Genomic DNA, 25540 nt, shown 5'->3' on the forward strand with positions numbered 1-25540 from the left:
TTTTAAATAATAAAACAAATTCTCATTAAACAAAATATGCAGATTTTGAAGATCAGCTGACTTTTGCTACTAGACCATTGGGTATGTCGGAGTCCGGAAATATTTAAAGACGTCGAAGGTATGTGGTTCCTATGAAAATACTATGTATTTATAAATATATTTTCCGTACACGATGATCTATTTAAAAGCCCAAAATCTTACAATCGAGGTTTTTATGAACCTATATATTATTAGAGGTAAGAGTGAATAACAACGCAAAGTGAGATAAAAATGATGTTTTAAGGTAGGTATATGATTCATTCAGGAGTTTTATAATATTTTTGGGAGCGGGACTCGAACCCACAACCTCCAAATCACTAGTCCGATGCTCTACCAATCGAGCTACCGAGGAAGCTGCCATTCCATTCCTCAGTGGCTCGATTGGTAGAGCATCGGACTAGTGATTCTGAGGTTGCGGGTTCGAGTCCCGCTCGGGGGGTACTTTTTCCGGAATTAAACAATGGTCTGTAGAGCCATCAAAATATTAAACTATTACAATTAATTTCAGGCATCAACCAACTTTTCTAACGAAATGTATTGTCGAATTTAAACGAAATGTATTGTCGAATATAATCACATGGTGTTGAAAATTCGATAGTATTGACTAATATTTCTTGAATTCAAAAGTTGTATGTCATTCTAAGGTTTACGTTTAGGATATTGAGAAAAGTCAAATGAACAAAATACAGACTACGCATATTTCAATTTTATTCAGTTTTTTGATATCTTGAAAAATATTTCTAATAATGCAACAGCTGAAACGAACAGTAATTCAAAATTGCTTAATCATATCAAAGTAGAAAAATTGAGAAAAATATATTTCTTTAAATAATTTAAAAAAATATTTCTGTTTGGTGGAATATATGGAATAATATTATTGCTTACTCGAGAGATTGGACCGTGAGTTGCGCATCTCGGAAGATCGGAACCGCTTTTGGATATAAACCCGACTGTTCTATGGCAGTCATCACCAGTAAACTGCTCTGGAGATGAATATGTATATGGCGGGGATGAGTATCAAACATCAGTAATACTTGAATGGAACACCGAAATCCTCAAAGTTGTTCGAGAACGCCTTGCCAAATTATAATCTCAATTTTCAGATTTCAAATAGACCCAGATTTCCAGAAACGTTTAATAGGCCACTTGGGTCACTTGTATTTCATCGCAATAGTATGTGTATCCAAACATATAATACATTGCCTAAGTTCTGCAATGTTTCAAAAGTTGGAAACATGGAAAATGTTCGAAACAGAACTCTTCGGTGCATTCGTTCTGGCTGCAAATAGAGGGGATAGCATCTCAATAAAATGCAGTTTCACTTACAGCGTATGCTATTTTTTAGAGTAATTTTTGAAACTGAACCATATTGCCAAATAATTCGAAATTCAATATTATAAGCTATGTAACACGAACTTTATGGGTATAATACTTTGAATTCAGTTTTTATGCACTCGTTAGAAAAAACATAACATGACAATGTTTTTTATTTTTATGAATTGAGAGTACATATTTATTTTCATTTTTATATATATGTATGCAAAACCAAAGGAACAAGGATATACAAGAAAAATCAAGGATAATTTATCAGACTCGGAAGACAAACTGTGAAAATGAAGAAGATGGTTTATGTCCAAGACAATCATAATATAGTGGCTCTCTGCTTTCCCGATAGATGGCCTCATGAGTTGCGCATCTCTCGGAAGACGGCACCGCTTTAGACATAAACCCAACCGTTTTACGCCGTAGTCACCTGAACAGCATAGTGGAAACTCTCATAATACATGATTACTTCGCTTTCAGCGACCTCATTCGATCGCCATTGAAAGTAATAAAATAATTGCGACAATTTGAAATGCTTCGTATTGGGAATATTTCAATTCGCTTTCAGATTTCGGAAGGGAAACTAAACTACGTACGAAAATAAGTTATTAAGCATTCCCTTTTGAATTTGCTATATTTCCCTAATATTTCAATACTTGCGAATTTTTTCACATCCAAAAATTTTAACAATATTATGGGCTACATTTCAGTAAAACACTAATACAAACAACAAAGCTAATTTATTTAACATTTTCACAATTGAAAAAGAAGTAATTCTGTCGTTATTTTGAATCGGGTCACACATGCCCTATACACCATAGTATAGTTCTTGAAAATTTTATCATTGCCTTTCAAAATTGCATTTAAATGGTTACACCAAGATACAGGGTGAGTCTTTGACTTGTACATATATTTTAATCGAAGATTCTTGAGGTCAAAAGAAACACTTTTTTCATTTACCATTTTTTCCGATTCGGCCCTGTTAAAAAGATATAGCCATTTTAAATTTTCATAATGAGCTAATTCACCCCTGGTTACCGGAACACTGAAGTTTTCGCAAGTATAAGATATACAATTTGAACCTTGGAAATAAGCTACTAGATTGGAAAAACCATCATAAATTCACTTTTAACATTCCATTTGTTGAACAAAGTAGTATTTATAATACAATAAATGAGTTATCCCAATTTCATTGACGATAAAGATGAACTATTTTTCTCTTGATTTTCTATTTCATTTTCGATAATCATAACGAATTGAGCTCGCTATCACCCATGTTAGCTTAGCTTTGATACTCATAATTCATATCCATTCATTTATTATATCGCATTTATAATATATCGTTGTTTATTTCATTTTGTACAAGAATTGCCATCTGTATTAATCTGTAAAAGTTCTAACACAGACTAGTAGTCTGTGGTTTTTTTCAGTGCATCAGATGAAGAATATCTTTTTTCGGCCATAAATCCAGAACGTCTGAAGCTATCGCTTTGCGACCTCTTGGTTTTCTGTCGGAACCTAAAGACACAATTTGGTTTTTCGCAGTGCATTAGTTGAAGAATATCTTGTTTCGGCCATAACTTCAGAACGCCTGGAATTATCGCTTTGCGACCTTTAGGTTTATTCATGCAAATTTGATGGAATTTCTGTTTCTGTTAAGAAAATCCTATCATTACATTTGAAATTTCGGAGTAAAATGAACAAAACAATGAACTTCTGACTTAGTGCCCCCTATCGAAAGTAGCAAAAAGAAATTTATCATGAGTATATTTTGTTCTCAATCAACAAGATATTATCTTTCAGACGAGATCTAATTTGCTCAAAAATGTTGAGCCAAACTGAAGTTACAGGCGTTTCAATCAGTCAGATTTCTCCCTTTCACCTACCCTTATTTGATATCGTAAAATCGAAAGTGACAATTCAAAAAGATAGAGAATTTTCCAAGGATTACTGTGAGGATATTTTTTCTTCAACTTCATATGGAACATTTTCGAGTAAAATTCATTTTTCTACTCGACGGTAGCTATTACACCCCCTAGCGGTAGAGGTATGAACTTCAAAACAATTTTCAGTGTGTTGTCTTGTTCACTTTAGTGGTAAAATTTTTTACCGTAAGTCTCTACGGTGAGTGGATCCTGAGATATAGCCGCTTACCTCGCTTATTTGCCCACCCTGTACAATAATATAATTTATATGTCAGAAACATGAACCCAGGAAAGTTAACATGACTTTTTTAATATAAACAACATTACTGTAATATTGAATAATGAATATGAACCTAGTTTCAATTTACCAGATATATTCATGGGATAATATTTGACAGTGCTTGCAGTAGAACTCGATCTAGTGATAAAAAGAAATAACGAAATGAAATGAATTCATGAAAATTTAAAAATATACATAAAGAATATAAAGTCTGATCCTTATCACAAAATGATATTGAGCCTTTCAGATTTTTTTGAGGCAAATGAATCGATGACCTTCTTGTCTTCAATATTAAATCCTCTGTGAATCGACATAAGCGCTAATCCATCCAGTTTCTCCTGAACTGTGGTGTTTCTCAAATATGTTTTGAGGTGTGTTGGTGTTTAAGGGAGGAGAATATTCTCTCCGGAATACAAGTTGTAACAAGTAGAGTTGCCAATATTATCAGAAGTTTATGAATTTTTGTAAACAATTCCTGATTACATTCTCCAAGAGTTTCGATAGCACATACCTAAGTGCTTTCTAGTCACTGACTGGCGCTACTCGGAGCAACTCCGAACCGTTCCACACCCCATTTTTACTGTTCCAGTAAGCAGAGCGTGAAGCACTACCTTGCCGTTTCCCCTGAAGCACTCCCTGAATTTGCGGGGCTCAACGCACTGACAGCTATGAGAAACAAAGAATACCGTTTCTGTCATATTTGTCAATATTCAAATGTATTTAGCATTAAGCATTAAAAATGGGAGCGAACCAAAATTCATAAAGTACAAGTCGCGTATAAAGGCGAAATACTCGTTCTAGAATTGGTCGAGGAAGCTCACAAAAGATCAGATAATTGTTTGTATATTATTCTTAAATGTTGTTCAATGATATTCTTGTGTATATCATTCAACAATATAGTTATTGATCATTGTAATTTTATAAGAAACCAGTTTTCATGACGAGATTGTCTAAAACTTTCGGACGAATAATAATATGCGTCGCCTACAGACAGCTCTTGAACGCCAAACTCGGTTTGTTGGTTTTAGCGTGTTCCTGTATGTGTTCCAGCGTATTGAGGGTGTGAAGCTGAAAGCTCTAGTTCGCCAAGACCCGGAGTGACAAGCACCTATCTGGAAAGCATTTAAATTTCAACCTAGTTCGATTTGTTGTTTTTGAAATATCAGGCATTTATTTTCTTGAGCATTTATTTTCTACAACTTAAATTTTCTATGGTCGCATCTGTTGTCACTGAAATATTAAGTTTTTTATATTCTGCTTGAATTTTTCTATTGTTTTAATGATGCGATCAACAACAAATTTTACAGGAAGCTCAAAATTGTAAGGTCTATCCTGAAAATTTGAACACCATCGGATATTAGATATTCATTTTTTCCGATATGTATTTTTCTCGACATTTTCTCTGTTGCTGGTAATCAACAATTTTTTTCCGTTCGAGAGTTATCTAGTTCATGAACGGACATCATTGGAATTGTTCGTCATCAGTGAGTCGAACCTTCAGGGTCCGCTCTAGCGTTTCTACCGTCCCGGCAAAAATAAAGTCGGCGCCTTTGCAGGTTCAGGGTGAGGATGATTATGTATTCAGAGATTTTTTATAATAAGTTGAAAAGTTAAGTATATTAAGTTTTATTATTTTTTATGGATTAAAATTTAATTAGAATAGATCATTAATTAATAAACGATGAAATAAATTAATGAAAATTGTGGACAATAAAGATTAAAATTCCACTTCTTGAATATATTTGGTTTTTTTCATTAATTATTTGTGAACCTGCATTAAGTCACAAAAATTTACCCTTGATTTCAGCAGTTGGTATGGTGTAAACAGAACCGATCTTCGACAGAGGGATTAGAGGCAATAAAATGGTAAAACTATGAATAGAAACCAATTGCTAGTTATGAAAAGAAGCAGAAAGGCTTTCTTATAAAGGCACGTCCAGAACTGTAATATTTTCAAGATGTTGAAATGTGGAAATGAAATCTATTGCGAATGTTCGAAAGATACCTATTTCAGTTCATCACTCTAAAGGCGGCACCCATGGTCGAGCGTTCGGATCATTTTACAGTCGGGCAGCTCAGGACACGGCTGCACGACTGTAAATCAGAGAATGAATTTGACTGCCCGACTGAAATCTCTTGGGTGCTTAGCAGCGTGACCAGATTGAAATATGGTGAATCTACTTAACTTGCCGCAGAAATCCACTAAAAATCTACCAACACCGTTCAGAAATCTACTAAAAATCTACTAACATATTTTTGACAAAATTTCACAGATTCCGCTGCATTAGATTTAAACATTATTCAGAATACACTTTATTCTACTTTCTCTTTTGCTTAAATTTAACTTCATGAATAGGATAAACAGTACAGATGCGTACAGATTCGAAAATCAAACAAGATTTTATTTCAAAATTTAAACGACAAAAAAAAAGGCAAAAAAACGGAACAAAAACAAATAGGATCAAAATAGCAAATATAAACGAACAAATTTATATATTTAAATAAACAAAAGAATATAAATAGAAATAAAAACTAAAATATTTCGGATAAAAATAACATTAAATAAAGAAATGAAATACTACAGTTGAACATAAAAAAAATAATTGAAAAATCAGTATCAATCTGCAGTCAAATCATCGTCTTTAACATTCATATATAAATTTTCACTATCTATCGAATCGAGCATATTTTTTGTAGGTTGAAAACAACAACAATCACCTATCTCTTTAAGTCTTTCTTTAGCATTTTTTAATAATGCTGTTTCTATTTTTTGTTTTCAGCCGAAAATATTCTCTTGCATTTGGCATTTGAAATCTGAAATATGCAGCCACCCAAATTTGTCGATGAAATTCCAGTTAGACATATTTTTTTCCACTGTATAGAATACCAAATGTGAGATAATGGTATATTTTCAACGGAAGTTTACACACCATCTGTTTTTAATGAGACACCCTTCGGATATTCCATCATTCTTCGTATTTATTCTCAGCCGACAGCCACCAAAGAAGTTTTATGATTTTATTATGTTTAAGTAGGTACGTTCTTCTAGAAACACGTAGAATGTAGAACCTCAATGAGAATGAACAATGAATTGATTCATAGAAACAGTCTAGACATCCGAATTTCCATATTCCCAACCGTCTCGGTTATATTTTTTAAAACTACCAAAATCTACTAAAATCTACCAAAAGATTTCTTCCTACTTAAAACTCCATGAAAATGCGAAAAATCTACTAAAAAAGTAGATTTCTACTAAATCTGGTCACACTGGTGCTTAGCTTCCAGATGCTCGTGAGTGGCGGGCTTTATAATTATTACTACCGAAAACAAAATTGCAACATTTTCAGAATTTTAGAATTGTACCTAGCATTTGTATGCCTGACAAAGTATCTGAAACTGTATCTTTAGATAATTATCTCAGTTCTTTCGTCGAGTATCTTCAGATACTTCTGCAAAAAAGTATATTATCTATTGTATCTACATACTCCCGCAAAGTAACTTTGACGGCTTTGTTAACTTACCTAATATAAAAATATAATTGATTTTTACTTATATCAGTAAAACGATACAAAACGAACTCATTACGACTATTGGGGAAGAAATCACTGGTATCATAACGAACAAAATAGAAAAATCAAAGTTTTATAGCATTATATTTGATGAAACAACGGACATATCTAATACCAGTCAAATGACTTTTTTCGTTCGGTATGTTAGCGTCGATAGTCATAAAATTCATAAGGACTTTATACTTTTTACAGTGTCACAATCGGGAAACAAACGAAGAAAGTGATGTGACTATAGAGCCCATTTTGTCAGGAAAGGTTTTAGCGGACATTATAATAAAAACCATGAATGATTGCTCTTGATTTAGCAAACTGTATAGGTATTGGCACAGATGGGTGCAATGTAATGTTGGGCGAACACAAAGGTGCAGTACAGGTGCTTAAAAAACATTATTTGTTGAAACTTATTTATCCCTACATATCAATTACTCAATACATCAGATTAAAAAACATTGACAAATGCTTTCAAATCACCTTGTTATAACCACGCTTTGCATTGAAAAGATCCTGATTCTTCGTCTAAAGCGGATTCTATTCGGAATTCTGTTTTAAATACAGAATTCATCATTATAATTTTCTGCCTTTCGGAAATTTTCTCTTATACAGCAAATTTGAGCAAAATTTTGCAAAGTATAAAGATGGATAAAGTGACAGCTGAAATTATGGTAAGTAACTTATTGAAAAAATTAAAAGATAAACGAGTCGCACCTGAAACCGACTTTTCAAATATTTTCAGTAGGGTTGCCTTGTTGCATGAAAAACTCGATGTAAATTTATCAAAACCCCGTGTCGTAGGGAGACAAAAACATAGAATAAATATGTCCAAACAGAAAATCTGGAAGACTATTACCGAATCACAATATACATTCCTATATTAGATTTTTTAATAGAGGATTTGGAAAATAGATTTGACAACGATTTCATGAATTTTAATATTGCGTTTCCGTCAGTGTTCAAAAAGCTATGCGTAGATGATGTGAATACTTAGTTCAAAATTTATCTAATAATTTTCTCAGAGAGTTCAGTATAGATTCTCAGGTAATATTGGAAATAAAATTGACTTGTGGCACAAAAATTTTGAGAATGAAGACACGTCCGTAGAAAAATCATTTTTTTACATAAAATAATCGAACGGTTTGCAAATAGCCGGCGACGAGTGACTAATTTTGTATTATAGAGCGTTTTAGAAGATCATTTAAATTTACTAGTCAATATTATTCCTCTGTTTGTTGCCTCCTTGATGATAGAATAACGGGATTTTTAATTTTTGAAATTACATATTCATTTTTTGTAATTTGGTTGGAAAAGCTCTTTTTATTTTCAATTCAAAATGTTTTATGTATTATTTGTATTTTGATGTACGTATTTCGATTTCTTGATGTATTTTTATTTCTTTCTGCATTTTGGTTGTAAAAAAATGTCTATTTCAAATTTTATTTGAAGGCATTAAAAAATGTTTTGAACCTGATATATTGGTTTCCCCTTTTTTGTTATCTTCTGGATAAAGGGATTTTTATTTTTGAAATAATTTGTTTTTTGTTACCTCGTTGTGTAAGATATTTTCATTTGTTTGTTTTTTTACTATCATTACTATATTACTATTTTTCTTATTATATTATTTACTTGTACATATTTTGTTTTATTTTGTTTGAATTTGTTCAAGTTTTGAAAAAATTATGTTTCAAATTTAATCTGAGGTGATTAAATGTTGTGTACCTGATTTATTGGTTTTGAATCGTTACTACCCCCTCCATGAAAAAGAGCTAGGTATATCTGCCCTTGGCACCCACGCCCAATCCTAGTTAATTTGATAGAAAAAATAACCTGAAATTCGTTGAAATTAAAACAAAAGAAACAATACATTCTTTCTAGGAATTCAGATTCGAAACTTAAAATGCTGCCCTCCAATATTTGCCGCCTCGGCAAAATGTCGCTTTGCCGGCATCTAGCGGTCCCTGCTAAACTTATCGTTTGAGACAATCAAAATTTGAAAAATGAAAAAATATTGACAAAATGATATCAAAGTAGTACTCCGTTCGAGGAACGAACTCTCAAAAATGATTAATTATTAGATAGGTAGGTACTTACTGTTCGTGCAGACCTTTGTACTTCCTTTTCTGGATGTGAGATAATGGAACGCAAGCATCTCTAACGAATCTCAATTCGACGAATGATTAAAAATAGCATTATCGTTGAGAAGAAACCGCCCCATTTACATTTGAACAGCAGCAATGTCAGAAAGCTCAGTTGATGAATTACTTCGATAGAATTTGGATGCAGTCTGTTATTTGAAATTTCTTCATGTTAGATTTTTTTCAAGTTTTTAATTATGCGAAAGCTAGCGATTATTATCCTTCTGTTAGTTGGAAGTAGTTTGGCACAGCGGAGGAATTACTTGAGTGCAGTATGCCCTATTGGTTGTATTTGTTATAAACAATCTGTAAGATGTATGAAGTTGGATTTGCAAAGTGTTCCTAGGTTTCCTACGCAAGCTTTACTTCTGTAAGTGTTAATAACCGTTATTTCCAGCTTTGATTATTTGGTATTTACAATGAACAAAAATTTAGTGCAAATTTTGAAACAATGTGTTATTAATTCTTCCTAAATCGCAAATTAACTCAATTAATATGAAAACATATTGGGAAAGGCATTGACTTACGAGCTTTTGAACGCTCGCATTCATGCGCCTATTGGAGATCACATATTTGTTGTACGTATTATATGAGATGTGATTCATCATAATGTTATTGTTGTTGGTTATTTCATCTAGATGAGGGCTTCTGATAATGTGAAATTCAACCTAGTCCAATCTGTTGTTACGAAAATATTAGTCATTGTAATTGAGGGACCTAGATAATTCAAAGCCTCGAGCGAAATTTCATGTTGACTGCGTATTCGGGACCAGGCAAATCAAAGAAGAATGTCTATATTTTCGAGATGACAGAACTGAGGGAATTGAGATTTTCAGTATTGATATGAAATACCAATTTCAAGCTCCGTGTACAATTTCAAGTTTATCACTTGTTCAGAGGCATAGAAAATTCAAAAAGAATATTGGAAAAAATAAATACTTAATGCTGACTATTTCCGTGGGTATACAGATCCGATCTAGTTCACGGGCGTAGCCAGGTTTCAGTTTCGGGGGGGTTTTACATATTATAAAAAAAATCTTATGTTTTTCTTTTTAAATATATCAACTTTAAAAGAGCCAACCCATTCAGTCTATTTTCACTAGTTTTATTTTTCAAGTATGTTTTGAGAAAAAAAGCATTTTCAAAATCACTTTTTGAAATTTAGTTTATTTCTTCACATCGATTCCTATGAATATATTTAGGAAAAAAATACCGTCGTAGTATTTATAAAACAGAGTACTCAAATTCAAATTTATGAGTAGAAAGTTTATATGCAAAAAAACGGTAAAAAATGATAGTTATCACCTTTTTTGCATTTTTTTCAATGTTTTATCATGAAATTTTGGTGGCAAACTTCAGCTTTGAATTCTGTACCCCAGAAACAGAGATAATAAATCGAAGAAATTAAAACTACCCCATCAACTGAGTTTCAGCAGAGATAGATATAATACGCCAATTCTGAACTATCGTTTGAGCCAGGTTTTTCGGACAAAAAACTTTATGGAAGAAAACGTCAGAAGATTAAATTTTTTTTGTATTTTTTTTTAATGTTCCGTCACAGAATTTTGGTGCTAAATCTCAGATTCGGATTCAGAACCCAAAAAAATAAAGGGTGTTTTTTTTAAAACTATAGAACTTTAAATTGCAATAAAACAACGATGGATTATTCGATTGATATGAATTTTATTTATCCGCAAGATAATCTTGTGGCATTACATTTTAAATATGATTTCTGGCATATGACCGCCACGGCTGGCTCGAATGTAGTCCAATCTGGACGTCCAATTTTCAATGACTTTTCCAACATTTGTGACCGTATATCGGCAATAACACGGCGAATGTTGTCTTCCAAATGGTCAAGGGTTTGTGGCTTATCCGCATAGACCAATGACTTTACATAGCCCCACAGAAAGTAGTCTAGCGGTGTTAAATCACAAGATCTTGGAGGCCAATTGGTCCAAAACGTGAAATTTGGCGGTCACCAAACGTGTCTTCCAATAAATCGATTGTGGCACGAGCTGTATGACATGTTGCGCCGTCTTGTTGGAACCACAGCTCCTGGACATCATGGTTGTTCAATTCAGGAATGAAAAAGTTAGTAATCATGGCTCTATACCGATCACCATTGACTGTAACGTTCTGGCCATCATCGTTTTTGAAGAAGTACGGACCAATGATTCCACCAGCCCATAAAGCGCACCAAACAGTCAGTTTTTCTGGATGTAACGCTGTTTCGACATACACTTGAGGATTAGCTTCACTCCAAATGCGGCAGTTTTGTTTGTTGACGTAGCCATTCAACCAGAAGTGCGCTTCATCGCTAATGGAAGTAGTGCGCGATACATTTTCCGCACAGAACCATTATTTTCGAAATAAAATTGCACTATTTTCAAGCGTTGTTCAGGCGTCAGTCTATTCATGATGAATTGCCAAACCGAACTGAGAATAAATCACTTGACAGCTGTTAAATCGGTCGCCATCTTGAACAGTAATGCCAACTTAAAGTTATATACCTCGAAAAAAAACACCCGTTACATACGATCGAAAAAATCGAACTAACCCATAACTTTCCTTTGAGGGGCACATGTGAGCACAAATTGACTGGATTACGTAGAGGTAATTTAATTCAAATTTCACATTACAAATTAATTGAACTGAGAGTGATAATTTCATTCACTTTTTACAAATTCCATTAAAAAATATTTTCGAGATTTTGAAAAAAAAAAAGTTTTTTTGACATCTTCAACATTTCGGGGGGGGGTTTGAACCCCCAAAACCCCCCCCCTGGCTACGCCCGTGATCTAGTTGATATTATACCTGTGCACATAGAATACGCATGTAAAGCTTCATGCAAAATTTCATAATTTATATCGTTCTCGGAACTATAGAAAACTTAGATTATTGAAAAAAAATTCAAATATTTCAATTTTTCAATTCGTGACAACAGATCCGACCGAGTTGAGATTTTACAAGTATGTAAATAACAGTTTTTATCTTGGCCACGCCATTGGAAAACTATTGAAAATTCAAGGATAATATTGGAAAAGAAATGCCGAATATATATCAGGGTGTTCGGCACAACGTTGAACGTACGAAAATGGAAGGTAGGTGAAGTCATCTGCTACCTACTCAACCCCAAAGATTTGACTTAGACCCGAAGAGTTTTTCAATCTGATTTTCTTTAATTTTCGGAATTTTAAATATAACGCGAAGTTGGTCTTTTTTTTTCATGATTAAATACTCTGTTCTAAAATAACCTTGCAACAAATATCAATTTCAGGAAGATTAATCAACCAACAAGATTCGTATAAAAAAATATTTTCAGAAAAGAGTTACCAAAAATTTTGAAAATCAACTTCGCGTTGCATTGAAAAAAAATGTTTTTTGGGGCCTAGGACAAATCTTTGGGGGTTAGGAGTAGGTTAAACGTTCGTTCGAACACACCAATATTAATTTCATGGTTTGAGAATTGGAGTTTGAAAAAGTTGGCCGATATTCTCATTCAGAATTTTTTAATACATATCTATGCTGCAAGAATTTCTCTTGGAAAAAAAAATTCAAAATAACTAGACCTATTTCTTTACAGTGAACTCAAATTCACCTTATTTTAGCTTGAAAATTGTGGAACACATTTTTCGTCAATACGGTGTTATTGTAAAAAATCCTGATTTGAATTTATTTATTTTCGATCATTTTTGAATGAATTTAATTGTACATATTTCAATATGGAAGTTAGTAAAGTGTTCGTTATATATTTTTGTTCAAAATGCCTTTCAAACAGATTATTATTTCCGAATTGCGAATCTCTTGGGTATAATTATAGAGCAATAAATTATTAATCCAATGTTTTGCATCCAACTTTTCGAATTCAGGCTTGAAATATGAAATGACAATTTTATGGCTAATTCAATTATATGTGAATGAAATGAATTCTTCGCACGAAATTATTTCGATCAGGTTCTTTGACGTGAAGAAGATATTGTGAATTGGATGAAAAACCAGATTGGTTCAATTCAACAACAACCAAAAAATTCAACCTTGGACATCATGCAATGAGCATCACTTCGATAAGAAATACGAATTGGAACATCCTGTGGATGTTCAATCGATAGCCATACATTTCCGCTCGCATTCATCGTCGTATGAAATATATTAACTGACAAAGAAACTCCAACACCCAGAAGGCGCTGTTTAAATTTTGAATTTAAATTTGGTCGTTCAGGTTGTAAAATTTTATAAAATAACGATAAATTACCCTAATTTCATAATTTTCAATAGTGTATTTCTTTTTATTATCAGAATAGTTATTTCGAGAAATTTAATAACGATTGAATATTTTGCTTCCAGCGGCTGCACCCCCCTGCCCCTAGCTGGGTAGGTCCATGTTAAGACAACATAGCCCATGCGTAAAAATAACAATAATTCCTCACCTACTTCCGTAACGTAACCTAAAACCGATGGAGTTGAAATTCTGGGTGTTCATATGAAATAACAATTTCAAGCTACGTGCAAAATTTCAAAAAGATCACATCATCAGAATTATGGTAAATTCAAGAAGAATATTGGAAAGTAAATTCTCAATATTTTTTGATTAAAGATCCGATTAGATTGAGATCTGGTGGTTCCATATAAAATAATTCATTATTTCGCTGTTCATGCGGATAGAGTTATCTGAACCGAAGAAAATTCAAGCAGAATATCGAAAAGTGTGCCTTTCAGTGACAACATTTCTTACCGAGTTGAAATTTTGCGTATACCTATATGAATAATATAAATTATTGAGTTAAGAAATCTAAGCAGTAAATGCACTTACTGACGCCTTCAGCGTAGCATCTTATCAACAAGACTCACGCTTTTGGAACATATTCCGCATGTAATCCAGAGGCCTGGATCATGCAAAAAGGGAAATATTGGTTTTTGATACCCAATATTCTTCTTGAATTTCCTATGTTTCTGATGATGAGATCACCTAGAAATTTTGAACGATGAAAAGAAATATTTATTTCATATACACACCCAGTCTCAAGTCTGTCGGTTTAGTGGCCACTGAAATATTGGTATTTTTTTTTTAGATATTCTTCTGGAATATTTTATGGTTCTGGTAAAGCGATTAACATGAAATTTTGCAAAAGACTTGAAATTGTCATTCTACACTTTTGAATTTTTATTTCTATCGAATCTGTAGTTTTTAAATTAACAGGAAAAAAAAATAAAAATCGGTCATATTTATGAAACCCTAAAAAGGATTTTGCCTTATAATCAAGCCACCCCTGCAAAATTCAAGATTCTAGGTAGGGAAGGGTGGGGCAACTGAGACACCTTAAGGTTTAACGAGGTATAACTTCCTCAAAAATGCGAATGAAACAATGTTTGTTGATTGACACAACTTTAGATATTTATTCAATACACCAACACACAAAATTAACAAAATAATAATTTTTAGGTGAGTCTTTCTGACTTCAAATGCCTCACTTGACCCCCCCCCATATCGTGGGGCAAGTGATTATAAATATAAAAATATAATATAAGTGAAGTTATATTGTGTTTTTGTATTACTGTTGCCAGTTGATAAAAGGAAAATTCTTGATAATAATCAGGAAAATATAGTTGATATTAATTGAAATATAGTTATACGTTACAGAACCTGCATTTCAATTTACGAAAGCGTCCCTTCGTAATTTCGAAAATTTTGGGATTTTTCGGAATCAAAAATGATGAAAATAATATTGACTGTGGTTATTTCTGTGATTAAACACCAGCAATTTTTTAACCAGAAATAAAGCCGCGACTAGGCATTCAATGCTTACTTCGATGTCGATAATACCTGAACGGACTATAGACATAATTCGACGTTAAGATCAACTCGATAAGGGTAGAATCACCCGGCAAATTTTTCTGTATCTAAAATATACAATACCTTCTAGGATAAGAGTGTATTTTTGAAACTCTTCAAATTACACACAGTCACACAATGAAATCCGAATGAAATATTCAATACTTGAATTATCCAAAACATTCTGAAAAATTCTTGGCTCACCAGTTGAACTGAATATCATTCATATCTTACTGTAATGTAGGAACTGTGAAAATATATGTTAACTGATTATTTTTTTCATTTCACAGTGATTTGAGATTCAACAAAATTAGTAGTCTTCAGGGAGACAATTTCAGAGATGGTCATGAGATATCGGCACTTCTGCTGGACAATAATTTACTTTTTGAGTTGAAAAATGGGACATTCGATGAGCTATATCAATTAAAATATTTATATTTGTCAAAAAATGATATTAGATACATCGAATCTGGAGTATTCCAGAAGTTAATAAGGCTTGAGCATTTGTGAGTATGAATAATTCGTTCAATAATTTTTTTGTGGCAATATATTATGATTGTTATTTAGTTGGATTATTTATCGATAATCCTTTTTTTTTATTAATCTGGTCATGAAACTTTTCACCAGGTGCTTTAGGTAATCAAAAAGTGTTGAAGTGACAAACTTCTTATTCATGAGATTTTTTAATTAACATTTGGCGCATGTTTTGACAATAATGTTGTCATCATCAAAAACTACAGGTTATTGTCTAGAACTGAATTGTATGTTATTTTCAAACCTCCTATTTATTCGGTTTCTACATATTGATCCAGCATCCTGTTTCTGTAAGATATTTATACGTAAGAAAAGGTTGGTTCTAGAATGTTTTGTATAATCGAAATTTTGTGAGGTGGGATATCAATCTATAATCCAATTATCAATTGAGAATTTGTTTTATTTGATTATTTGTTATTTCATTCACAGATTCTTGCAGAGTAACAATCTTCAGACAATTGATGATGGAACCTTCTCCAACATGCAATTTTTAAATAGAATGTAAGTTTAAACTTTTCTTACAGCAGATCTAATTCATTCGAACGACAATTCCTTCACACTGAGCAGTAACATTTATAAGAATACAAAAAATAAAAAATTCAAGATACAATTGGTGAAAGCCAAAGTAATATATGAAGGGAAAAGAATGAAGAAGAAATATGCACTCATAGATATTATTTACAAATAAGAGGATAAAAAATAATAGGCCGAATTGAGTAACCTTTAAGTCAACTGATTTGGGGGTAACTTAACGTCAATTGAAATGAAAATGTCATTACTGTGGCATTTTCAATCTTAAAATCAATTCATGTATGTACTGGACTTGTGTCAAATTTAACCTTGAGCAGCAATTAAGTGGATTGAAATCAGGAGAGTTTGAAGGCCATACAAATACGATGATACGGTTCGTAGAGCTGTTTCATATTTCTTATTTTCATATTTATTTTTTATTATATTAGGAATAGTAAAAAGAAAATCAATAGACAGTTTGAGTTATCTGTATCTCACGTTGTATGAGTCCGATCGGGTTCCACTAGATGGCGTTTGAAAGATGAGATTTAGTCTGAACGCGCCTTGAAGATGGAAACTAGCAAAGAGAAAATATTTTATATTTTATAGTTTTTTTTTTTTTTTTTGATAAAGGCGAAGAACCATCAAGCTAGGCGGCTGAAAATGTAAATAGTATTTATGATCCTGATAGGTACTGCGAGTGATGCTGTAACAGCCAATCCCGCGCAATTTTAGTTCCGTCGATTCCGTTCTGGTAATTTCGATTTCGATGCACCACGCACTGGAAGACCAAATGTCAAAAATGTCGATAAAACATACATTGTCGTCATGTAAGTACTGTTTTGATTGTCCAACAGCTAAAGATTGCACAAAAAAAAACCATTTCGAACCATTTGCATAAGGCTGTCCTCAATCGCAATATTGAGTACTTACACAGTTCGAGTTCAATGGAATTCATATTTGTCCTGACACTTGATCACCCTGTATCTCCGTTGTAAATCGAACTAATTAGTAAGTCTTACTTACATTTACCTCAAAATTGTATGAAAAATCCAATAGTGAAATTGTTCTACTATGAGTTGAATAACCTTGTTCATTTATGCAATTATATTTTTTAATTGGGAGCTCTTCATTTTCAGTTATCTTCAATACAATAGATTACAAAACTTACCTGCCCAAGCTTTCAACAATTTACCGGAATTGAGAATGCTTAGGCTTGATCAGAATCCTCTGAATTGCGATTGCAGTATGGCGTGGCTTATTGAAATGATGAATTCAAACTCTCTTCAAGTATCTGCTGACTGTTTATTTCCTGTAGAAATGTTTGGGAAGCCGCTCAAAGGACTGACTCCAAATGATCTTCATTGTGGTAAAATTAAATTGAATAAGAAATTGCTTGCAGCTTTTATGACCATTATCTACATTCCTGAAAGGTCGTATTAATGTCAGAAACACCAAGGAGTTTGAATTTCGTTGGAATATCTTCTGAGGAATTATTGGCGGTTGTCAATAATTCCTCTAACACCTGGGCTGCCTTCCTAAGTGGTTGGACGCCAGGTGTCTCATATTCGCCTACAGCGTCAATGCTTCTGCTGTATTTCTAATATTTTTCCTCTAACCATTGCAGTGGCAATGGGATACATGAACAAAAGCAAGGTCAGCATTAAACCCTTCTTGAGACACAGACATATTATATTATTCTTCTCTTTTCAACTTTATTTTTCTGAAAATTGAGCAAAGAATCCGTAATCTGTTTCAGGCCAGTAAAATCAAGTTTTGAGTTACATTTTCTTAGAATTGGTGTTAAAAAAATCAAAACATGTTATACTTCCATCAACGACTTTTTTTTTCCAGAATGTTCTGACGTTACTGAATCGAATGCTTGTGAAGCATCTCTGTACAGATATAATGAGCCGAGCTGCATTACCTAGTAATATTACTGGACCAAAAATTCGCATCTTTGTGGGGAAGTTTTATTCATTTCTATTCATGTTAAAATATTGGTTTCATTGAGAGAGGTTTTTACCACGTGACATTCTCGTGATCTGCCAAAGTTTAACTACTTCTCTCCTCTTAGCGATTTTGTGATTCCACTACTTCTCAGGATGATTGAAGCAATCTCAAACGTTCGACTGCTTTACCGTCCTTTACTGACACATGCAACAATTCAAATACGTTTTTACGTCATTTTTCAATTTTATAAAATCCGGATTTTTAGCCTTTGAGAAGACTTTTTGTACAATATTTTTTTGTGAAAATTCTTGAGAAAAGAAATATTCGTTCGGAAAGTTATATTATCCATATATTTATGCTTCATTAAAAAAATCATCAAATTTTTTTTTCATTCCATAAAGATTAATAAAAAAAGTCTTTCCGTATGACGAGCTCTTTAAAATGAATAAAAGTAAACACCTCTAACTCTTCCTAGCTTGAAACATAGCTTACTTAGACATAGACCCCCTTAAATGTATACAAAATATAAATATTTTCCAAATTTTGTAATTCAAATGCAAAATACTGATTAGTTTTTTATTCATTTTTGGAATACCTAGTCTTATATAGATATTTTCGAAATATTTAATTGAAATATAATACTTTTTTGACTCCCCTTCATTCTATTAGCAAGATTACTTCAGGCACTCCTTGAGCCAATCGCCGATATAGGTTCAACAAAGTGAATTCACTCAACTGATTTCAATAGAATAATTTGTTCAAAAACACTTGTCGCTCATCTTCCTTTTGTGGAGCCTCAAAATCACACTAAAAATATCTCTACCGTTGCAGATCTAGGCATCATCTTTATTGTAGGGTATTGATTTGAAGATTTGCTGGCTGAAATCATCATCTTCTGAAAAGTGTGTGATTTCAGGTCAATAGGTAGTGAGTGGTATTTGTACTGTACTATCACTGACTTATGAAGATTCTGAATCATCACAAAACATGCTACTACCTATATGTGTATTACTCTTTTCATCAAAATTATAAAGAAGTGTTTTGCTTTTTTCATATATGCACAAGCTATGCCCCAAAATATAAAATACAGAATGCTTTTTTGGAAAAACGTATTTTAATAAAAAATGGAAGTACCTAGATATTTTTTATTTTGCATTTTAAATATTTTTTATTAATTCAAAAATGTCATATGTCATTAGTTTTAAGTACCTATTATTGGTATAAAATATTTCGATCTTTGGTGTACTCTAAAACAGCGTCTCTCTAGAATGAAGTTGGACAATAGAATAGAAAACAGATATTTCTCATCAGTTCAAGCTTATAGCTTAGCTAAACTAATGTATTCGCATACCAAAATCCAAACAATTATTTATAGGGCCTCCAGAAATCAAAGAGGGTCCTAGTGACATTCAGCTCAAGCGAGAAGAAACTGCCGTTTTGAATTGCATCACCAGTGGCGACCCCAAACCATCAATAATTTGGTACAAGAACCAAGAGAGAATAGATACGCACAATAACAGATATACTATTTTGACTAATGGTTCATTAATGATATCTAATGTGAATCAAGGCGACCAAGGACATTATTACTGTTCAATAAAAAATATTTTGGGAGAAATAAGCTCCAGATTAGCAAGCGTTCTGCTGAAAAATGATGCGGAAGAAAATTATGGTGAGTGAACTACAAAATATACTGAACACGGGAAAATGTGAAAAATCAGATAAGCATGTAATTTTCTCATGGCATTTCTTCAGTAGATTTTTGGTTTAATACTTAATTCAGCCTTCTAAACACAAATTTGAAGTTGAAACTTGCTCTTCTCTGACAAACCATGAAAACAAAATGACCTGATACTCTGGTCACAATGATATTCATCGATTTTTTGAAGTAATTGTCTCAGAAAAAAGAAAGAGAATACATATACCTAAAAACAATAAATGTATGCTTTTCCATTTTTTAAAAACACCTAAGCGTACAACTTTGCTTCTGCCGTTTTTTTCAAAATTCGAAGATTTATTGTAAAAAACTGGTTATACATTTATGATTCATCGCTGGCCACTACTTTCTCCCAGCTTTCGGGCAGCGTACAAATCCCGCGTTGAAAAAACTGGTCATCTGTCGAAGCGATCCACGAATTGATCAAATTTTTCACTTCTTCATGAGACCGGAAGTGCTGGTCAGCCAGGCCGTGAGCCATTGATCGAAACAAGTGATAGTCCGATGGAGCAACGTCTGGAGAATACGGCGGGTGGGGTAGGACTCCCCACATCATCGTTTCCAAGTATGTCTTGACCACTTTCGCAATATGGGGTCGAGCATTATCATGCTGTAAAACCACTTTGTCATGTCTCTCATTGTATTGTTTGTCTTTCAATGCTTGGCTAAAACGCGTTCGATAACGATCGCCTCTGACTGTTTCAGTCGGTTTTGACAACTAATAATTCACTACGCCGAGCTGGTCCCACCAAATACTGAGCATGACCTTGGAACTGTTAATATTCGGTTATACCATTGATGTGGAAGCATGGCTGGGATATCCCCATGATTTTATGCGCTTGGGATTAACCTAATGAACCCATTTTTCGTCTCCAGTCCCAATCCGATGCACAAATCCCTTCCGTCTTTGCCTTGCAAGCAGCTGTTCACAACCAAACAAACGCCGTTCAAACACCTCCCGGCTTCAACTCGTACGGCACCCAATTTCCTTGTTTCTGAATCATTCCCATGACTCTTAGGCGATTGAAATGTCTTATTTCGTCAATTCCAATGATCCTGCTTATTCTTGTTGCGTTTGACACGAGTCTTGATCAAGTAATGCTTCCAGTTTGTCATTTAATTTCGATTCAATTGAGTTTGCACGAAGTAAAGACCGAGTCAATCACAAATTTTAGTTTTTGATTGACCTTCACAATCATCTTACAACAAGAACGTAAGATCGATAATCCAATGTACCATGATTTTCATTTCAATTGTCAACAGACAAAAGGCAATAGTATAAGGTCAAATAAATCCTTAAAGATGTAACCTGGAAGAGAACATTAAGAAATTCTTTTTATCACCGATCATTTTGAAGAAGCGTTTAATTTCTGTCAAGAATTGTTTGATACTTGAATTTATTCTGTGTCTCTATTCATTTGATGGAAACTCATTTTTATTTGTACCTAGGTACCTATCATGTTTGCAATATCAATATTTTTCCTTCAGAAAATCATGAACTCTCTCTAGACTTTTCTATAACAATTTGTGGTACCCTTCAAATTTCTTTTGATTTTGGAATTTCAACATCAACACTGGAACTGACAAAGTTTATATCATTAATTTATATAAAAATTTTACTTTGAAAATTTGACAGAATACAAAAGTTGTAAAGCTGTAAAGTAGTTTGGTGGTATAGGCCGCAGGTCGAAATGAGAAAGTCTAGCGCATCTAGGTTGTCCCAATATTTTTAGGCTTCAATATCTGATTTGATATAGTCATTCATAGATTTTTGTTCATTTTCAGGTCCACCAACTATTGCAATAAAACCGTCTTCCATTTCTTCTGCTCCTGGACAACCCTATGCTCAACTAGCTTGTAAAGCTGTTGGGAATCCTCGTCCAGATATAACGTGGTCTTTCAATGGAGTACAAATTTTGCAATCTACAAAATATGCAATTGATTCGGAGGGAACTTTGACAATTCGACCAATTGAAACAAAGGATCATGGTACATACACATGCTTCGCTAGGAATACTTATGGTAGAGCAAGTGCAGAAGCTAATATTTTATTGCAATGTGAGTAATGAGTAAGAAGAGAAAATAGAAATTCACAAGCAAAATATCACCTCAGATAGCAAGAATGCTTAGATAAACGATAACTAATAAATAGTGAAATCACTGACTAAAATATATGCCTCGAAAATCTAACATGTATAGTTCACACATCACATTTCACATTTATAGTTTGAACTGCAATGTATTTTTAGATAGTCAATCTATAATGTGACATTATAAACCTATACTTCAAATGTTTAAAAAATCATCAGCATCAAAATTTTGAAAACAGTGAAAAATATCATTTCTTTATGAACAAAATTATCTGTAACATTTCGTTTTTTGAATAATTCAAACAACCTTAAAGAATTATGCTTATTTTCTGTGTTGGCGAAGCGATGATTCATCCCAATATCACTGATTAGTAATTGAAGCATCAGTTTAGCACTCAGTGATCTTTGCAAATACACCTTTCATCTCCATATCGGAGCATGATGACTCTAACCTTTTTGCACGGTGAAGGAATTTTTTTCAATATTATTTCATTTTCAGCCCCACCTGTTTTTTCTGTCCAACCAGAAAACGTCGAAGCGAATATTGGAGCTGAAATCATATTAGAATGCGTAGCAGTTGGGTCACCAGAACCAGAGATTATTTGGTATAAAAATGATATTGAAATTGGATCAACAGATAGAATGTTCATTCCAGTAGATGGAACATTTGTCAAGATCGAGAATGCGACGGAAGAAGATTCTGGGTTATACATCTGTGAGGCTAGAAATATACAAGGATCAAGGGAAGTGGGAGTTGAAGTTAAGGTTAAATCCCTTAATATTACATCACCGAAATTCATCTACAAACCATACAACATAGAGGCTTTCGTTGGAAGTTCCATTGAGATGCCTTGTCAAGCAGAAGGAACACCAACTCCAGGTATCCAATGGCAAAAAGATGGCGCCACTATGCAACGAACTGGTAGAGCAAAGACGTCCTTCACTGGGAGTCTCTACATCAACGAAGTAGGACTTGAAGACCAGGGTCGTTATGAATGTATTGCTATAAACGACAATGGTCGAGCTACAGCTTCAGGTTATCTTACGGTAAAAAATGACCCCACTGCAATAAAGATTGATGGTATTGGCGATCAGTATGTGAAAATCGCTTTTTCCGAAGCTACTGAAGAAATAGAGAGAGCAATCAATAATACTGTGAAGAACCTCTTTGAAACCAAAGGCCCCTACAATTCTGCAGAATTATTCAGGCTCTTCAGATTCCCCGATGCACCTACTCGAGAACTCGCAAAAGCAGCTGAAATCTATGAACGTACCCTAGCAAATGTGAAAAAACATATCGATGCAGGGATGGTTACAAATGCTACAAAAGAATATCATTATAAGGATATTTTATCCAAAGAACATCTAGATCTCATTGCTCAACTTTCTGGTTGTACAACACACAGAAGAGTTAGGAATTGTTCGGATACTTGTTTCCATAAGAAGTACAGGAGTATAGATGGGGGATGTAATAATCTAGAGAATCCAACATGGGGCTCATCATTGACACCCTTCAGGAGAATCTTGCAACCTATTTACGAAGACGGTTTTGGTAAACCTGTCGGCTGGAACAAAACTAAGAAATACTTTGGATATCCAAAACCATTAGCTAGACTTGTATCAACGTCAATTATCTCCACTCATCAAATTACACCGGACGACGAAATAACTCACATGGTGATGCAATGGGGACAGTTTCTGGACCACGATTTAGATCACTCTCTTCCTGCAGTCAGTTCACAGAGTTGGGATGGCGTAGATTGTAAAAAAACTTGCGAATATGCTGCGCCTTGTTTTCCAATGGACGTTCCACCTAATGATCCAAGAGTTCGTAACAGAAGATGCATAGATTTCATCCGTACCTCAGCAGTGTGTGGATCTGGCATGACCTCCGTATTTTTCGATAATATACAACCAAGAGAACAAATCAATCAGTTGACATCCTATATTGACGCTTCTCAAGTGTATGGATATTCGGAAGAGTTGTCAAGAGCTCTAAGAGACCTTAATAGTGACGGTGGAAGACTCAGAGAAGGTCCTGATTTCACAGGATGGAAGCCATTGTTACCTTTTGCATCCAACGAAGGTATAGATTGCAGACGTAATTTATCGGAAAGTGATGTTAATTGCTTTGCTGCAGGAGATATTCGAGTTAATGAACAGAGTGGCCTAATAGCAATGCATACTTTATGGATGCGGGAGCATAACAGAATAGCTAGAGAATTGAAAGCCTTGAATCCTCAATGGAATGGAGAGACTATTTTTCACGAATCACGAAAAATTGTTGGCGCTATAATGCAACACATAACCTACAAGCAATGGCTGAGATTCATAGTAGGTGACAGTGGAATAGAGAAACTTGGGGAGTACCAAGGATATAATCCGAATATTCAAGCCACAATTTCGAACGTTTTTGCAACAGCAGCATTGAGATTCGGACACACTTTGATAAATCCTGTTCTTCATAGGTTCAACGAAGATTTCAAACCTATACGTGAAGGCCATTTGCCACTTAGACATGCCTTCTTTGCACCATGGAGAGTGGTGAATGAAGGTGGAATAGATCCACTGCTCAGAGGGCTTTTTACTGTTCCAGCTAAGCTTAAGAAACCTAAAGAAAATCTAAACTCGGAACTAACAGAGCAACTTTTCAGGACTGCACACGCTGTAGCTTTGGATTTAGCTGCAATGAATGTTCAAAGATCTAGAGATCATGGACTTCCTGGATACACTGAGTATAGAAAATTCTGTAATATGACGGATGTAGAAAATTTCGAAGACCTTCGTTCTGAAATAAGCAACGAAGAAATATTAATAAAACTCCATGAACTCTATGGTCATCCTGGAAATATTGACGTATTTGTTGGTGGTGTTTTGGAAGATACTGTGAGTGATGGAAGGGTGGGACCACTATTTCAATGTCTACTTTTGGAACAATTCAAACGATTGAGAGATGGAGATAGGTTTTATTATGAACATCCTGATGTGTTTACCCCCGATCAGCTGAATGAAATAAAGAAATATAGTCTAAGCCATATTTTATGCTACGACGGTGATAATATAACGAGAGTTACTGAAAATTCATTTATTCTACCAGATAAACAAGGTGGTTTTATCCCATGTTCCACGTTGCCCTCTATTAATCTAAGACCTTGGATGCAAAGGACTCGTCAGGATTGTGTTGTATGACCCAAATAGTGACTGTTTAGAAATATCATCAAATTTGATAATCATTTCTGATTTATGATTTCATGAAATATACATAATTATAATAAAATTGGAATAAATGACAAAAATTAAATCTTGATATTTGATAGGTCATGCATTTCCTGTTGAAGCTATAGATGCTAAAAATCAATTCATCTATTTCGGAACTTAAAGAAAATATGAAATTTTTTTACTTTTAAAAACCTAAGCAATATCACCTCGTATAATTTATAACTATAGAAGATTTCATCTTTAAAATTCTACTAGCGCATTTGTTATGCTGTACTGAGGCTCCATCAACTACTGTCTTTAATTGTTGGTGTCAATCATTGATTTAGGTTTCGTAGGAATATTGGGGGAGAACTTCAAAGCTGCTGCTTTCGAACTTACGTCAGTGCTTTCCTGATTTTTAAATGTATTTTGAATTGATA

General features: G+C 33.7%; 1 protein-coding gene across 1 annotated transcript; it reads left to right on the forward strand.

Moving 5' to 3' along the window:
* Positions 1-9349: 9349 nt before the first annotated feature.
* LOC123671949 (peroxidasin) lies at positions 9350-25203 on the forward strand. Its single transcript, XM_045605858.1, has 7 exons — positions 9350-9635; positions 15389-15604; positions 16062-16133; positions 17282-17511; positions 19471-19767; positions 21598-21870; positions 22402-25203. Exons 1-7 carry the CDS (start codon positions 9463-9465, stop codon positions 25089-25091), a joined length of 3951 nt encoding a protein of 1316 aa, XP_045461814.1. The 5' UTR covers positions 9350-9462; the 3' UTR covers positions 25092-25203.
* The last annotated feature ends 337 nt before the right edge of the window (positions 25204-25540 follow it).

Source organism: Harmonia axyridis, chromosome 2 (assembly GCF_914767665.1).
Source record: "Harmonia axyridis chromosome 2, icHarAxyr1.1, whole genome shotgun sequence".
Taxonomy (NCBI): domain Eukaryota; kingdom Metazoa; phylum Arthropoda; class Insecta; order Coleoptera; family Coccinellidae; genus Harmonia; species Harmonia axyridis.

What these genes read in the sequence shown, in the direction of transcription:
- LOC123671949 (XM_045605858.1), top strand. Translation starts at nt 9,463, where the DNA reads ATGCGAAAGCTAGCGATTATTATCCTTCTGTTAGTTGGAAGTAGTTTG. An exon ending in ATGCAATTTTTAAATAGAAT is followed by an intron (nt 16,134 to 17,281) that starts GTAAGTTTAAAC and finishes CTTCATTTTCAG; the next exon opens with TTATCTTCAATACAATAGAT. An exon ending in TGATGCGGAAGAAAATTATG is followed by an intron (nt 19,768 to 21,597) that starts GTGAGTGAACTA and finishes GTTCATTTTCAG; the next exon opens with GTCCACCAACTATTGCAATA.